The 17,726-nt window shown below is 51.5% G+C and overlaps 1 protein-coding gene across 5 annotated transcripts in view; it reads left to right on the top strand.

The window, feature by feature from the left end:
* The window catches only part of PEX14 (peroxisomal biogenesis factor 14), a 153,865-nt gene that overhangs the window by 121,903 nt on the left and 14,236 nt on the right, over window positions 1–17,726 (top strand). For 3 of the 5 annotated variants that reach the window (XM_051856878.1, XM_008265932.3, XM_051856879.2), the window contains exon 4: window positions 7,595–7,723. The exons of the other annotated variants lie outside the window; for them this stretch is intronic. In XM_051856878.1, coding sequence (XP_051712838.1) covers window positions 7,595–7,723 — 129 coding nt within the window. The remainder of the gene's footprint in view (window positions 1–7,594; window positions 7,724–17,726) is intronic. 5 annotated transcript variants of the gene reach the window in all.

The following is a 17,726-nucleotide window of genomic DNA, read 5'->3' as shown; positions in this document are numbered from 1 at the left end:
GTGGGTTAACACCCTGGTCTGAAGCGCTGGAATCCCATATGGGCACCAGTTCTAGTCCCGGCTGCTCCACTTCTGATCCAGCTCTCTGCTATGGCCTGGGAAAGCAGTGGAAGATGGCCCAAGTCCTTGGGCCCCTGCACTCATGTGGGAGACCTGGAGGAAGCTCCTGGCTTCAGGTCAGCACCACTCTGGCTGTTGTGACCATTTGGGGAGTGAACCAGCAGATGGAAGACCTGTCTCTCTGTCTCTACCTCTTTCTGTAACTCTGTCTTTCAAATAAATAAAAATAAATCTTCTAAAAAATGAGAGGAAAAGATCGGGGGATATACTAGATAAACTACAACTTTTCCTCTAGTTCTGAATTTCTTTGATTATCAGAGACGTGTGTGTGCGCGCGCGTGTGGTGTGTGTTTAAACAAGCAACCTTTGCTGCCTCTGCTGAAACAGAAGCAAGATTTAAGTATTATTAGACGTGTGCCTGTCTGTCTGGCGTCTCCACACGTACAGGCACGCATTGGACTTAGCTGGCCTTTGGCTTGTACGTAGCAGCGGTTCCTGATTGCCATCCCGAAGTCTATAGGACACAGTCACGCTTCCATGGACTTGCTCCGTGTGCTGTGAGAGGGCTGACCTCTCGGTGTGTTGCCAAAGACCTGCTGAGTTGAGACTGCTGGCGGTGACAGTGGCCGCAGCATCTGTTCCTGTGGAATTGATGATCAGATATCCAAAATAACTCCTCTTTGTTTGTGCGTCTAATTTAGCAGAGAGGAAGTAAAAGAAAACGTTTAGGCTATATAGATCTAAAAATAGGCGTGGATGCTGATTGGAAACCTCCCAGTCTTTCATATAAGAGATCTCAATTTGTGCTACACAGAGGGGCAGCTCGCTTCGGTCTTGTTCACCAGTTATACTGCTCCCCAGAGAAGCTCGATAAATCTTACAGGAAAGTTTGCTCCTTACGCGGAAGGAGCTAAGCTCACTGCCTGGTGGGGCTGATGTAATTTAGGGCTCCGAGGGAGCCCGTGTGCCTGGTGGAATGCCCTGTTGGAAGTGAATGTGCAGAGACTTTTGATCTTGGTCAGTCTGGCCATGTCTTCAGTACTGTTGGGCACCAGCCCCTAGGACCCCAGCCTGTCTGCTTTGGAATAAAACTCCCAAAACTTGCATCAACTTCACCACCGAGGTGATTCTCCTGCATGTGTTGCCGGTAGACTTCAGAGCTTGCCTGCTGCTGTCCTGGTTCCACCACCACCTCCCTGACACCCCAAACTTCGACGCGGCCGAGGTTTTGCACCCCCTTCCGCCTCCCTGAGAGGCGAGCCCTCCTCCGCTGACTTTGGGAAGACAGAGCTGCCTTCTCTCCCGGACTTCACGCGCAGCAGGCCTGCCGGGTTCCGCGGTCAGAGCAGCCGTGAAGTGCATTTTGCACCAGCTTTTTGCTTGGTGACTTACGCGAGGCGACGTGGCTGGGTGATATCCTGTGTCCTTTAGTCCTTGTGTTTATTTTTCTTCCACATTTAAAGGATATATGTCTCTATGGTTCACTGGGACGAGGGAGGGGTTGGCGCACGTTTTCAGGTGTTGAGGTGAGAATTACACTCTTGGTCAGGTATCTTTCTTTCTCTTCCCTTAGGTGGCAGGAGGCTGTGTTTTGCTGCTTTGTGAAATAGCATTTCTACTAACGATTTTAGAAGGATATGGAGAGGACACATCAGCAACTTTCTCTCCTGTTGTTGGAACTTTCCTCTCCTCTCTTCCGGAGAAGGGAGGGTCTCTGCCCTGCTCTTGAATTTACATATCAATAGTAAGATGGTGGGAGCCAGCCCCCTCCTGACCATCAGATCAGTTTTTATAAAAACTCTTTCATTCAGGGTAATGGTATTTGGAACTAGTTTTATCAAATACTGTTTTTCTGCTGGGGAATAGTTAATCAGTGGAGAAGAGGGCATTTGGCTTATTTGCTTAATATTTTAACCAAGTGAATTGGACAGGTTGGGGGGCTGGGGGAGGGGATGAGAAAGTGGGTGGGGGAGGCCCCATAAACAAGGTGATATATAATATTTTTTTTGTTCTCCTTTTAAATAAATACCGATCAGCTTTATGTTCAGAGACAATAGGAGCCGTTGGCTTAAATTTGCAGTTTACTGTATTTATGGCTGTAATATCAAGGTGCTGCCGTCGTAATTTCATGCCCCAATGAGAAGAGCAAGGTCGAAGCAAATGCTTCCATCGGCATCTGCTAACACACTAACTCATAAACAAGGCCCGGCTGGATCAGGTGGCACGGAATAATACAGGCTAATGAAATACAGCACAGCTTTCCATTACTGTTAGTTTTTACAGTGTCGTCATTACGTGTAATTTATGTTTAAAAAATTCAATTTTATACAAGGCACTGGGAAATAGGGGTCTACAGGTCATCCAACGACTTTTAGAGGCTCTGAGAGTCCTTATTGTACTCTACTCTTCCAACAAAATGTTAATAAAATAAAATAAAAATACTTTTCCCCTTCCCCTCCCGGAGCCTCTTCTGAGAGAGCTGATTTTTCTTGTACTTTGGGAAGTATTTTTAGCCAGCTGTCTTCTCTGCCTCATCTCCTCCCAGAGTGTGCTGGGCCAGATAACTACTTGTGTTCTGAGAGAGGTGACCCCCGCTCAGTCTCCGAGAGTCCCAGGTGAATTGTCCAGGTCCCAGAAATAGGACCGCGTGTGGCTGGGGAAGAAGAGGGTCCAGGTTCCTGGCCCCTTAGCCCCTGCCCTTTGCCGCCAGCCTCTGGCCCTGTGCCCTTCAGCCCCACCAGGCTCTGCATTTTTATTATAAAACTCAGCCTCTGTTGGAAGGTACCCTGGGGCATGCGTTACCCTGTGCGTTTTCAGACTGTTCCTAACCCTGTGTCCTGGTTGTGGTTTGACATGAACAATGCAAAGAAGGGCACTGCTGTCTTCCGCCATGCGTCTTTCTGCTTCACCTGCGTAGGGCCGGACCCACAGCAGTGCCCAGTGGTCACGGGGGGGGGGGGGGTGGGGCAGGGTTGAGGTCACTTATTCTGAGAAGCCCGTGCACAGCCAATCTCACCAAAAGACGGTGAGTCATGGGAATGGCCCTGGGACTCCGTGCTCGAGGCCAGTTAGGTAGGTGCTGCTCCTAGAGTCAATAGGTTTGGTTTTGTTTGTGTTTTTAACAGAAACCTTTAGAAAAAGAAAACAAGCCTGTTTATCTCCTGGGGGATAAAAGTGTGGCCATCCTGAAGCCACTGAGTTCCAGCGCTGCAGCCATAAAGCCCGGCTTTGTTCATCAGTAGGAGGCTGGAGACCCTCCCTGCAGAAAGTGTGGGAAAAGAAACCCTGGCGGCCTCTTTAGAGGGGCAGCGCAGCCCTCCTGGGAAGGGGTGTGTTCCGAGGCTTTGCCAGTAGATTCTAGGGAACTGGAAGTGTGAGCCAAGAGCTTCCAGCAGCAGCGGTACTAACAGGTGGGGTGGCCTCTGCCTCTGTCGGTCCACGGCCCGCTGCCACCTCGGACAAGTTTCCTTGGACAAGGCTCTTTCTCTGCCTCCTCTTGACTAAAGCTAGTGAGTGGATGGGATAACTGAGCAGGACTTTCTTAGTGCTATTCTTTATCAATAATATATTTTAATCATCAGTGCTGTAGACTGAGGGTGGGGGTGGGAGAGCTGGGGACTTGAAAATCGCCAGTGGCGGAGGGGCAGTTCCTGAAAGAAAACATCCGCACGCTAAGTGCTGGTGGTGTCGTGGATGCCGATTGATGCCCCAGCTTCATAGCACGGACTGGTCCTTCCAAGTGTAGCCTGAAGCCTACGGGGAGGGAGGAGGTTTGCAGGCCACCGGACGGGAAGCCCTTCACTCCCATCTCTTGCTCTGCACAGCCACTGTCAGTCCCTCTGCGGTTAGATTATTCCTCACAGATAGCAATCAACTGGAAGGAAGTGTGTGTGTCTAATTTGCATGAGATTATTTAAAACAAAAAAAAAAAGGGTCTGCATTAGTCAGGGTGATGGTAAACAACGCAAAGAGATGCCTTTTATAATATAGCCTGGCCTCAGCTTTCAGAGCCAAATATAATTCACTTACAATTGGCAGTTTCCTTTATTATTCCTCTTAACCTTTTAGATTCTGCAAGGTCTCAAGCTGAGATCTACTCTGTTTATCTCTGTGGGGGTGGGTGGACCAGGGCCCTTGGATGTCTTATGCGTGGGGCCCATGGCAGGGAATCCTCAGCACCAGGAGCCAATGACTGTGTAGGTGAGATCGCCAGCTCTCAACTGGGGGGCGGTGGGTGGTGACTCTACCCCGGCTCCCTGAGGCCCGGATGTGTCGGTTGAGTCCTGACCTGGGGACGCTCAGGAAAGTGCCGGCACCAGTCCTAGGAGGTGTTCAGATTTGATTGGGGTTAGGATAATAGAATGAGCTGCAAGTGGGGACACTCTACCTTTGTCACCCTGGGATTGTTCAAAAGGTTGTCTGATAGGAGCTCAGGGTTGAGTTTGTGTGTCATTTCAATGTAGCCGCTGGGTCCTGTTCCTCAGCTCCTACAGGTGCAGGTGGGAGATGGGAGATGGGAGAGGAACGTTCAGTCCTTCTCTGCGGCTCTTTTGCAAGGCTGAAGACGTAAGACGTGATTCTTTTTTTTTTTTTTTTCTTTTTTTTTTTTTGACAGGCAGAGTGGACAGTGAAAGAGAGAGACAGAGAGAAAGGTCTTCCTTTGCCGTTGGTTCATCCTCCAATGGCCGCCGCGGCCGGTGCACTGTGGCCGGTGCACTGCGGCCAGCGTACCGCACTGATCCGATGGCAGGAGCCAGGTACTTCTCCTGGTCTCCCATGGGGTGCAGGGCCCAAGCACTTGGGCCATCCTCCACTGCACTCCCTGGCCACAGCAGAGAGCTGGCCTGGAAGAGGGGCAACCAGGACAGAATCCGGCGCCCTGACCGGGACTAGAACCCGGTGTGCCGGCGCCGCAAGGCGGAGGATTAACCTAGTGAGCTGCGGCACCGGCCAAGACGTGATTCTGAATCTGCCACTCGATGTCACATAATGCTGTGGGGTGGTGGAATGTCACTAGGCCAGAGAAGGGAATCACTGGCTGCCCTTCTCTCAAGCTGTGATTTGGGCCCTGGTTTCACCCTCCTTGGATCTTGGTTTTTTACATGTTAAATGAGGGCAATGACTGGGATAATGGTCCAGCTCTGAAATTATATTGCCCAGTGAGATTGTTACAATGCTTACTTTTTTTTTAAACAAAGAAAAATGATTCACTTATTGTAACTGAATCAAAATCCTCCCGACTCCCAGAGAACAGGGATGTCAGCATTCCAGCTGGTGTAAATGTGAAGCATCCGATGATAAGGTTGCAGAAAAACCAGACTCGGAAGGAAGTGCCGATGCTCTTTAGGCTGTGTCCTCGCTGGTGGCTGCTGCGGCGATGCAAGGAACATGTTTTATTAGGAAAGCAGGCTTCGTGAAAGCTCAGGGCCAGAGGGCAGAACAACGGGCAGGGAGTCCTGTCCCTTTAACCAGCGCCAGCTCGCAGGGCTGCGGCACAGCCTGTAACTTACTGTATATTTCCCCAGCGTTAAACATTATCGTACTTGTTTATATTTGAAAGAGCCAAAAGGGAAAATGAGAATGCAACTGAACGCTCCTTTTGGGAAAATTATCCTCATTTGCAGCCAGCGGCTGACAAGGCACACGAACCACCAGGTTTCTAGAATTCCGCAGTGTGCCAGTGACCATCAGCCTGTGCTGACGTCGCAGATGCTGCTGTCCCCTCCCGCGGCTGACCAGGAACTGGTTGAGACACTGTCTTCCCTGCTGGCACTCCGGAAGGGTGCTCTTCCCATTTAGTAGGAAAGTGACCGGCAGCCACCACTCGGGCACAGACTCCAGAGAGCGGTGTCCACGGCTTCCCCCCGGCTTGTCCGTCTGTCCTGTGCCTGTTCTCCTTGGGAGGAGAAATGATGGGAAAAGCGGTCCTTTGCAGGAGTGTGCCCTGTCCAGCCCCACTCTGCTAAACTTCAGCTTGTGTGTCCGGAGGCAGTAAGTGCCAGTAAGCAGTATTCTTGGAACCTTAGAAGCTTTCTCATCTGTCCACCTCCCCCCGCCCACACACACCAGCCTGGGGAGCGCCCAGTGCGCTCAGACTTCCCGGCGTGTGGCCTGGCCGTCCACTGGCTCGCCCCGCGGTATGAGGAGGGGAAGAGCTGCAGCTTCAAATGGACAGACCTCAGCTGCTCAGCTCGGCTCAGAGCCAAGGGGCCAGGGCCACTGAACAGTTCAGGCACTCTCCCTTGCCCAGTTGCGGTGGGGTGTGAAGATTTGAGGGATGGCTGCCGTCCGCCCGCGCGCCGGTCCGGTGCAGGGCAGAGCTGCGCCGGGAAGCACTAATGCGCACCATCTATTAGCCTCTCGGCGCAGAGCGCGAGGCCCCGGGCTTCGGAAGATGCTGATCCTCGGAACCTCCTCGTGCTTCATCCACCCCCAGGGGCAGTATACCAGGCTGCGGGCCTCTAATGGAGGCCGCCGACCAGATGTGGAAGAGCCCTCGGCTCTAGTTTAAAAGCTCCGTGCTGCGGATCGACTGGATATTGGGCTTCCTGGAACGGCGTGGGCTGCCCAAGTGGTCTTTTGCAAACTAAGTGACCTCCCCCCGGCCTCTCCCACTCTCAGCAGCGGCAGCGCTTCCCTGTTTTATAGCTTTCCCTGTAGCCCCCAGGTGGTCCTTGGGCAAGTTTTTCTCATGGCCTGGCCCTCACTGGGTGCCTGTTCTTCGGGTGGGTCGGTGCCCTCACCCTTGGCCGAGAGTCACTGTCCCCCGTGTGCGTGCTGGGAATGCGGTCTTCACGGGTGTGTCGCTCGCCTTGCATTCCTCCACGCTATTGCCTGGTGTGGTTTGTGTGTCGGGAGGGTTAAAGAAAGGGAGGGGGAGCAAAACCAGCCGAGGGCGATATCGGCGGGCTGTGATAGGCTAGAGTACTAATCATCTGAAAGTTTGGGCCTGGCCTTGTTTTGATCTGTTTTCTCGTTTTATTTTCTTCTTTACATTCTGTATCCCATTCATACTAATCACAGTCAGTCCTGATTTTTCTTTTTATTTCTGCATTTGTCATAAAATAAAGCAAATTATTCCCGTCTTCGGAAACGATCTAGACTAATTAGTCGTCTCACCCAATAATTAGTTTTTTGTTTCCCTGTCTGTTTTCATGCATTATTGTTAGTTTTTCCCCCTCTTTTTTTAACACCATTACAGATTAAAATGAGCCACATTTGCAGTTGATGGTATCTGTTTTCGGGGGAAGAATGGAGAATTGCAGTACGGAGCGACTTCAAAGGCAGCAATAAACTCAAGGATAAATTAAGGAAATTGAATGAGCCACATTTGGAAGCAGTGTTGAGGCTAATATTCTGTCGCTTAAGGTTAAATTGCAACTGAGAGAGGTTCCGGAGAATCCAAAATCGGGGAGGCGGCTTGCTAGATGCCAGGCGCTGTGTGGCAGGAAGGGTCCTTCCTCCAAGAAGCGTTGCGTGCCGCCGTGCACACTGGCCAGAGATGCTCACCTGCGATACCTGTTCTTCTCCCCAGGGCTGACGGATGAAGAGATCAATTTGGCTTTCCAGCAGTCCGGCACTGCTGCCGAAGAGCCTTCGTCCTTGGGGCCAGCCACACATGTGGTTCCGGTGCAGCCCCCTCCGCTCGCTGCGCAGCCATACAGTAAGTCGCCGCCGCGGCCCCTGCTTCGGCCGTGACCGCGGTCAGCACCCTGGCCAGAGGGCTCCGGTTTACCTCTCCCCGACTCCGCAGGCTGGACACATTGGGAGTCATGGAAGGTTCTTGGCTTTTTCCAAAAGGATGTGACATACCCAAAGCCTTTTCTGGATGAACTTTGAAGTATGTGACACAGGATTAAGAAAAGGGACGGAGAAAAATAAGTTTATTTGTCGTTTCAAGTGTTTTGGGTTGTATACAAGAAACTGTAGGACTGTTTATTGGTTCTGTTTCCATTTTTCTTGTACCAGCACTTTTTATTTATTTATTTTTTGACAGGCAGAGTTAGACAGTGAGAGAGAGAGAGACAGAGAGAAAGGTCTTCCTTTTTCTGTTGGTTCACCCTCCAAGTGGCTGCTACGGCCAGCGCATTGCAGCCAGCACGCTGCGCCGATCCGAAGCCAGGAGCCAGGTGCTGCCTCCTGGTCTCCCATGTGGGTGCAGGGCCCAAGGACCTGGGCCATCCTCCACTGCCTTCCCAGGCCACAGCAGAGAGCTGGACTGGAAGAGGAGCAACCGGGACAGAATCCGGCACCCCGTCTGGGACTAGAACCCGGGGTGCTGGTGCCACAGGCGGAGGATTAGCCCAGTGAGCCGCGGCGCCAGCCGTACCAGCGCTTTTGAATGCTGCTGTCTCACCAGTTACACCGTGGGTCCTGGGTGTGGTGGTCTCATTTGCTCACTGAAATAATTTGTCTCCTAATTTCACTTTGTAAAGTTAATGTCTGTAGATTGAGGGCAGCCCTCCCTCCCTCGGCCTGGCTGTGCCGTGTGTGCACTCACATAGAGGCGGTGTGTTAGAGTTCAGATGAAAACGTAAAGATCCTTTGTGAGTGCTGCTCTCACCCGTTACGTGACATCACGGCTGCAAGGGGTTTTGTTGTTTGTGAGTGAAAGTTACTGTAGGAGTGAAGGTTCTTCCGGGGGCGGCGTTGTGGCAAGCTGCCGACTGCGACACCAGCATCCCACATGGGCGCCAGTTCCTCTTGTCCCGGCTGCTCCACTTCTGATCCAGCTCCCTGCCAATGGCCTGAGAAAGCAGCAGAGGATGGCACAAGTGCTGCACCCACGTGAGAGACCTGGCTGAAGCTCCTGGCTCCTGGCTTCAGCCTGGCCCAGTCCTAGCTATTGTGGCCATCTCAAGAATGAAACAGCAGATGGAAGCGCGCACGCTCGCTCTCTCTCTCTCTCTCTCTCTCTCTCTGTAACTGACTTTAAAATAAACATATAAATGTTTAAAAAAAAAGTTTCTTCAAGCTGGTAATAAATGTGTACCTCCAAAATAAAGCCAGAACCCCTTTAAATCTCTTTGACAAAGTATAAAAAGATTAGTTAAAATCAACTCAAAAGCTTTGGAAAATAGCTTTATTTCTTTTCCTTTTTTAAAAAAATTAAATATTTATTTATTTTCTTACTTGAAAGGCAGAGACAACAGTGAGAGAGGGAGAACAAGAGAGTGAGAGAAAGTTTCCCTCCGCTGGCTCACTCCCCAGATGGCCGCAACAGCCAGGGCTGGGCCAGATGGAAACCAGGAGCCTGGGCCTCCATCCGAGTCTCCCACGTGGGTAGCAGAGGCCCAGGCACTTGGGCCGTCTTCCACTGCTTCCCTGGCTCATCAGCAGGAAGCTGAAGGGGAAGTGGAGCGGTCGGGACAGGAACCTGTGCCTGAGATGCTGGTGATAGCTTAGCCTCTTGTGCCACAACTCCAGCCCCCCAATTTCATTTCTTTAATGAAACTCAGCATCACATATGTTGTTTTTCAAAATACCTTTCCTATAGTTTTCTTCATTTTAATTATCTCAGAATTTTTTTTTCTTTTAAGATTTATTTATTTATTTGAAAGGCAGAGTGACAGCGAGGGAGAGACTGAGAGAAAGATCTTCCATCTGCTGGTTGGCTTCCCAAGTGCTCACAACAGCCAGGGCTGGGCCAGGCCAAAGCCAGGAGCCTGGAGCTCCATCAAAGACTCCTACATCAGACCCGGAAGAAGCTCCTGGCTCCTGACTTTGGCCTGGCCCAGCCCCGGCTGTTGGGGCCATTTGTGGAGTGAACCAGTAGATGGAGACTTCTTTCTCTCTCTCTCCCTCCCTCTCTGTAACTCTGCTTTTCAAATAAATAAATAAATCTTTTTTTTTTTTTTTTTTTAAAAAAGTCTCCCACATGGGTGACAGGAGCTCAAGTAGTTGGCCATCATCCGCTGCCTTCCCAAGTACCTTAGCAGGGAGCTGGATTGGAAGCAGAGGAGCTGGGACTAACATTGGCACTCCAAAATGGGATGCTGGCCCTGGCATCACAAACTGTGTGGCTTTCACTGTGCTCCAGCACCTGCCCTTGAAGGTGTGTGTAAAATGACGTGATCTAAACCCAGGGTCTGGAGCGCCTCCTCTCTCTGGCTCCACCATCATTTCCATTTGTAGGCGGATGGCCATGATGGCAGGCAGAGCCAGCCTTCCCTTCCCCATTGCTGCTGGTAACCAGGGTTCTGCTTCGTGTATGCAGATCTCCTTTAGGGATCTCCTTCTCTGGGCTTTCTGGAAAAGGCCAACGGGTGCAGCTAGGGAGCATGCGCTGCAGGGCCCCGTCTGCCTGAACTGCTGGCACCATGGCCATTGAGACCCGTGAGCGCAGCTGCAGTGGCCGACCTTGGGTTGGGGCTCCTGGGTCGGGATAGTGTGACACACCTTTCTCTCTGGCCAGCCGTCTCTCAATCCTCTGCTTGCTTTGGGCTCCGACCGTGCCTCACATGTTTTCTTTTCCTGTGTGCTCGGCCAAGGCACCACTCTTTTTCTCCAGTTGTATCCCTGGGCCCAACCGTTTAATGGGATTTGTTGAGGATAGGCAGTGGCAGCTGGGGTGCAGAATTTCCTAAGATGCACATCTGTTCTGTTCCAGCTGTTTCCTCCCATGCTTAATACCAAGCAGGTCTCTCGGCTACTTGGAAACTTCTTGCTCAGAACAAATTGTCCTGGTTGGTCACAGTGTAGGCCTAAAGCGTCGTGCGTCTGCCTGCTTCCTTAGACTTGGGGAGAGTCATCAGGATGAGGTGGAAGGGGCAGGGCAGTCATTTACATCATCCTCAAGTCCAGAGCACTCCGGGAGGGCTGCATCCTCGGTCTCCTAGCCCTAAAAATCAAATAGGCCTCTGAGACGGGCTTTTTCCTGCGTTGCCACCTGCATAAAAGTGGTGACTAGGGTCATTGGAAGTCCCTGGGGTTCTGATTGTCACCCCTGAGCTTCGTTCTTCTCGCACTGTTACCTTCGCTGCTTTTCTGCTCTGGGGTTGACGCTACTTTTCACTTCTGTACTTTTGCCAAGAGGTGTCAAAACTGCTCAAAAAAAAAAAAAAAAAAAGCTTGATTTTGATTAATATAGAGAAACAAGACTTTGCCTGACTGATAATAAAACTGATAAATGACATTTGAATTACTTGTAGCGGTAATTTATTACATAAAATATCTTTTATTTGACATGCGATTAGTTGCTGGAAGCATCACTCAATCTGACTAGTTTAAACACGCTCTAAAATGAACCCCAGTCAAAACCAGGGCTGTCGGCTGCTGGCGTTATGAAATATACTAATCCTGGAGTGAGGAAAAAACCTGACTTTAAATATTTAAATGATTAATTGGGTTTATATATTTTTTTTTACCTTTCTAACCCCCTTAATTACAAGCAAACTCAGGGGAGTTTCTGAACTGGGTGTGCAACCTGCATGCTTATCACCAAGGCATTGTCTGCGTCTGCGAGGGATTTATAGCCTCCGTTCACGGGTGCCTCTGCTGCTGCGTTTACACCTCCATCTCCAGCAGCCTCGGCCTCCTATTGCTGGGCTCTGTCAGGACGTTCCAGCCCTGCGCCCTCTCCCAGACATCGGGGTTCCAGGGCCCAGCCGCAGATGCTCACGTCCCGGCATGGAGTGGTTTTTCCAAGACCACTCCGCGAGCCTGGTGCTCTCCCGGCAGCTCTGTTCTTTGCTGAATGTGGTTGACCTTGGGGCGATAGTCAATGCCGGTGTTGGCAAAGAGAACGTGCGGACCAGCCAGAATGGCAGCTCAGTCCCTCAGTGTTTATTAAGCACCTACTGTATGCTCAGTGCTGTGTCATGTGAGGGATTCAGTAGATGAGCTTTAAGAATCTGACAAGTTCTTTGGGAAGGTAAGATAAATTCTTTAGAAGAAGACAATAATAAAAGACGTTGTGATTTAATGCCAAAATTAATTACACAGAAAAATCCCACAGGAATGCAGAAAAGAGAAAAATCAGTGTGGGCTCCAGAAGCCAGGGAGTCTTTGTGCAAGCAGTGGGAGGTGGCACCCAGGGAAGCTTGGTGTCGCCTGGCGTGAGAATCCACCGGTGTTCTGGAGAGCTTTGTTGCTTTGCAGCTCTGTTTAGTAACGTGTCCTTGGCCCCAGGTGTCTTCCTGCCAGGCATTTATAGGAACCGCCTACTGAGTGCCAGGCTCTGTGCGAGGCCCTGGGCTGGAAGGGCTGATGAGGCCTGGGGGCTGTCCCTCTGCCCCCATCTTGTTGGAAGGGCAGCTCAGCAAGCTCAGCGGTGCCAGTGGGCCCCCTCGGGGAGGATGGTGGCCCCGAGGGGTGCAGGGTTAGTTCAGCTGTGTCTGGGGGCGATTGGTTCAGTGATCACACCGGGTGGATGGGAGCATCCAGGCTATGGTCAAAGCTCATGCACGTGAAACTCTGATGGGCTTGTCCTGAGAGACAGGGGCACGGAGCCCAGTGTCAGAGTGAGGGCCAGGAGGGAGTCGGGTGCCCTCCAGCGTGGGACAGCACAGTGACACCTGACTCTGAAATGTGCCATCTGGTTGTCTTTGAGACCGTTTTACCTATTTGACCTTATTTCTCTTAGACCGATAATAAAGTCGTTTGTATCATGTGGGCAGGTGCTGCATGGAGAAGTGGGATCACACCTGGAGCGTGCCGCCTCGGCAGTTGTCCCTGTGCTCAGCTGGTGGTGCCCTCCCCCTCTTCTCTGCAGCTCTTCGCTGTTCTTCGAGTTAGGAGTCAGCCGTCGCCTCCCCCAGGCCGCCTGTTCTAACAGGATGGAGGCTTCTCCACTCCATCCCACTCTGTGCTTAAGTGTTCAGTGTCTTCCCTGTTAAACTGAGTCCTGAGGCTACTTTTTTTTAAAGATTTATTTTATTTATTTGAAAGGCAGAGTTGGAGAGGGGGGAGGCCTTCCATCCAGTAGTTCACTCTCCAAATGGCTGCAACAGCCAAGGCTGGACCAGGCGGAAGCCAGGAGCCAGGAGCTTCTTCTGGATCTCCCACATGGGTGCAGGGATCCAAGCACTTGGACACCCTCCACTGCTTCCCCAGGCACATTAGCGGGGAGCTGAATTGGAAGTGGAGCAGCTGGGCCTTGAACTGGCATCCATGTGGGATGCTGGCGCTGCAGGCTGTGGCTTAACCTGCTGCGCCACCGCACCGGCCCCTTTTCTCGTCTTTAATCTCAGGGCCCGAGGCGCGGACGGAGCACGTGTTCTGAAACTGCTTGTTGATAGGCCTTTTCTTGGGAGAGCTGCCCTGAGTCAGGAGGCGGGGCCGCTGGGCAGCTGCAGAAGGCCCGGGGGACAGGCTTTGCCAGCAGGAGGCTGCTGTTCACAGAGAGGAAGGCCCCGGGCTTGGGGAAGCACATGGAAGTGGACCCGTGCCCTCTCGCTTGGGGGCATGCTGAGAGCTTTCAGAATTTGGAACAAAGGAAGCTCCCCAAATGCTAGTGTGGGGCCAGGTTTTCCAGAGGGGCAGACCTGGAGCTGTCAGGATCAGTAAGCCATGGCTGCACCAGGGCAGGAAAGGACAGTGCTGCGAGCTGGGGCGGGCCAGGGCCTGGGGCCAGGGATGGCCTGCGTGGGAGTGGCCTGGAGGTGGCTCACCAGAAGCGTGTGTGGACGCCGGCAGGAGACTCGCCCCCACTTTCCCCACCCACTGCTGTCTCTCTGTGCCAGTTTAGTGCACACATCTCACCTTGTGCTCCCCAAACCTTACTGATTTGTAGCTGAAGGAAGCACTTCTCCAGTTCTGAGGGTGTTCTTTGGTCCTTGCCACTGGTTCAGCTGCATCAGCCTCTGAGGGGCGAGTGTCCTGCCACTCGGTTGCTTTGTGGTATGCCTGCTGTGTGCCGAGGCCACGCCATCTGGGGCTTTCGGTGAAAGCAAGTAGTCCGGGAAGTGAGGGAAGCCACCCGTTCCTCCGGCTGCTCAAGCCAGCCAGGGGCTGTTTGTCGGTGTTAGGTGGGAGTCTGACTGTGCTGCCCGTGGGTGGTCCTACCTGCTGTCCAGCAAGTGGGAGGGGGAGAGGGAAAGGGGGGAGGGCAGGCCGCCTTCAGAGAACACCTCCTGGAAATTGCCTGCGTCACCTCCATCTGTGCCCATTGCCAGAGCTCCGTGTTGGCGAGGGAGGCTGCGACACGCAGTCCTTGTTCTAGGCGGGCTGCTCCCCGCTTTTCCTGTCGCATGGACATCTCAAGTTGGAGTAACTCTGAGTCAGGATTGGTCACCTCCAGGTTGGGGAGGAACACTGGGCCAGCTTCAGTCGCTAAATTAGGCCAGTTTAAGGTTGCTAATTTTATTATTCTTTATAACATAAATGTTATATTTTTTATATTAGCAAACACAATGATATTTCAAAAAGTTTATGGAAAATGGAATAAAAAGTAAATGTATTTTGGTGCAAAAATTTTAAATCCAGGTGGGCAGTTGTTGCCGATGTCGCAGATGTTGTCAGTGTCTGGGTTCAAGTCCGGGCTCCACTTCCAGTTCCAGCTTCCTCTGCTGTGCACCCTGGGAGGCACAGTGATGGCTCAAGTTTGGGTCCCTGCCACCTGTGTGGGAGGCCTGTACCCCATGTTTTCTTCTAGAAGGAAGCTGTGCCGCGCTGGTTTTATGTTTGGTTGAGTCTCTGTGTGGTGTGAGGGGACAGTGAAAGTTGACCTTTCTCCACGTGGGTGTCCAGTTATGCTGGCAGAAGGTTGTCCTGTCGACACTATCCACATTGAGTTACTTGTCTATGAAAAATCACTTAGCCACATACGATTAGTCTGTTTGTAGACTCCTCCTCTTAAAAAATCACTTAACACAAAGCTACTGAAGTGTATCTTACATATTGTTTTTTTTTTTTTTTTTTTTTTTTTTTTGACAGGCAGAGTGGACAGTGAGAGAGAGAGACAGAGAGAAAGGTCTTCCTTTTGCCGTTGGTTCACCCTCCAATGGCCGCCGCTGCAGCCGGCGCACCGCGCTGATCCTGGCAGGAGCCAGGAGCCAGGTGCTTTTCCTGGTCTCCCATGGGGTGCAGGGCCCAAGCACCTGGGCCATCCTCCACTGCACTCCCTGGCCATAGCAGAGAGCTGGCCTGGAAGAGGGGCGACCGGGACAGAATCCGGCGCCCCAACCGGGACTAGAACCCGGTGTGCCAGCGCCGCAAGGTGGAGGATTAGCCTATTGAGCCACGGCGCCGGCCATATCTTACAGATTGTAAAATTTGCCCACTTCAAATGCACAGTTCAGAGAGTGCTTTTCCGAACTTTTTTTTTTTTTTTTTTTTTTTTTTTTGACAGGCAGAGTGGACAGTGAGAGAGAGACAGAGAGAAAGGTCTTCCTTTGCCGTTGGTTCACCCTCCAATGGCCACCGCGGCCAGCGCGCTGCGGCCGGCGCACCGCGCTGATCCGATGGCAGGAGCAGGTGCTTCTCCTGGTCTCCCATGCGGGTGCAGGGCCCAAGGACTTGGGCCATCCTCCACTGCCTTCCCGGGCCACAGCAGAGAGCTGGCCTGGAAGAGGAGCAACCGGGACAGAATCCAGCGCCCCGACCGGGACTAGAACCCCAGGGTGCCGGCGCCACAGGCAGAGGATTAGCCTATTGAGTCATGGCGCTGGCCAGAAGAGTTATTTTGTATTTAAAAGGCAGAGTAACAGAGAGAGATCTCAGAGAAAGACCTCTTACCCACTGGTTCACTCCCCAGATGGCCGCAGAAAGCTAGGTCTAGGTCAGGTGGAAGCCAGGAGCCAGGAATTCCATCCAGGTCATGGGTGGCAGGCCCAAGTGCTGAGCCACCATCCACTGTGCACGGAGGTGTGTTTCAGTGTTTTTTATTACTGAATTGTATTCCAGGAGCCTGCAGACTTTGTCTTTGAAGGCTAGGTAGGACATAGTTTAGACTTTGCTAACTGCATGTCTGTCACCTTCTCCTGCTCTCTCCCTTTCCCTCACTGTATCCTTTAAAATGTAATGAGCGTTCTTAGCTCATGGCTGTATAAAAACAGGCTGGGTGTTGGCCAGCTTGCTGTAGCTGGCTAACTCTGTCGCTCCATGTGTGAACCCACAGACGGCCCCTGACTAACGATGGCTCAACGGATGTTTGACTACAGTACTGCAGAAGTGCTGCAGTCAGTAGGAACCATGCCTCAGACTTTGAACTTGGTTCTTCCTGGGCTAGGAGGGTGTGTTCCATCATCTCTGGTGATGGCGTGTGGTGGCACCGAGGCCAGCGCCCAGGCAGCCCGCGGTCTTGGGAGACAGTGGATGCTGTGCGGTGTGCTGTGCTGCCAGCTTCGTGTGGATTTTGTGTTTAGTTTCCTTATCCTGCTGTGCTTACACAATGCCCCTCTGTGTGTGTGCAGGAGATATTCCACACTTTGTTATAAAATGGGCTGCGTATTAGAAGACTCTGCCCAGCCGTAGGCCAGTGTGGCTGAGCCCGCTTAAGGCAGACAAGGCGAGGCTATTGTGTGGGGGAGGTTGGGGTGTTAACTGCGGTTTCAACTTGCCGATACTTTCAGCTGAGGTGGGTTTATCAGAGGATTTCACCCATTGCAAGGAGAGGAGTGCCTGCATCACAGTTTGACCTGCTGTTGGGTTGACAGGAGTTTGGGTTGTTTCCAGTTTGGGGCTGTTCTGAGTCAAGCTGCTATGAACGTCCCGTCGCAGCCTTTGTGTGCACATCTGCTTTCAGTTCTCTCGGGTAAATACCTAGGCTGGAATGGCTCAGTCACGTCTAGGTGTTGCAGAAATGGTTGGCCAGCAGTGTGTGGGTTCAGTCACTCCATATCCTCACTAACTTCTTGGTTTTTAAGATAAGCCACTCTATTGTGCGTGTACTGGAACCGTCTTGTCATTTTAATTGGCCTTTCCCTAATGACTAATGCTGTGAAGCCTGATTGTCATATGCTCCTTGGCCATTCATGTATCTTTGTGAATTTTCTTTTTGCGTTGTCAGAACTCTTTATATATTCTAGCTAGAAGTCCTTTCTCAGATTTGTGGTGGATATTTTCTCCCAGCCTTCAGCTTGCCTTTTCATGTTCTTGACAGTGCTTTTGGAAAAGCAAAAATTATAAATTATGGTAACGTCCATTCGATCAATTTTTTCTTTTTGTGGTTCGTGATTTTTGTATTTTAAGATTGTTTTACCTACCCCAAAAATTTGACTCTGTGTTTTATTATGGAAATTTATAGTTTGTGGTTTTTATTTGGGTGTTTGATCCGTTTTGAGTGAATTTCTGGTACAGTGAAGGTGAGGTTCAAGATTGATTTTATTTCCCCCGTAGATACCCAGTTGTTGCAGTGCCATTGCTGCAAAGATTACCCTTTCCCCATAGAGTTCTTTGGCCTCTTTGGCAAAAAGCAGTTGACCATATAAGCATGGGTCTACTTCTGGACTCTTCCTCACAGCTTGATGAGAGCCCATTGTCTTAGTCTGTGCACGGGGACTATAGGTAGGCCTCTCAGTGCCTGCCTGCCTACAGGCGACACAGCTGACAGCATTGCAGCCACAGGGAGTGGAGAGATTGTCTTTTACACGGTACACATGGACAGATGGACATGGCTGCCCAGACTGCCGTGGTGCCTTTGCTGGACAGCCTACCCAGGTGCTTCTGTTCCTAGATGCTGCCGTCTGGGTTGTTTGTCTCTCTGACCGCTGCCAGCCATCCACATC

Source organism: Oryctolagus cuniculus, chromosome 7 (assembly GCF_964237555.1).
Source record: "Oryctolagus cuniculus chromosome 7, mOryCun1.1, whole genome shotgun sequence".
NCBI lineage: Eukaryota > Metazoa > Chordata > Mammalia > Lagomorpha > Leporidae > Oryctolagus > Oryctolagus cuniculus.
The sequence above is the reverse complement of the archived record's forward strand: the minus strand, read 5'-3'. Positions and strand labels throughout refer to the sequence as shown.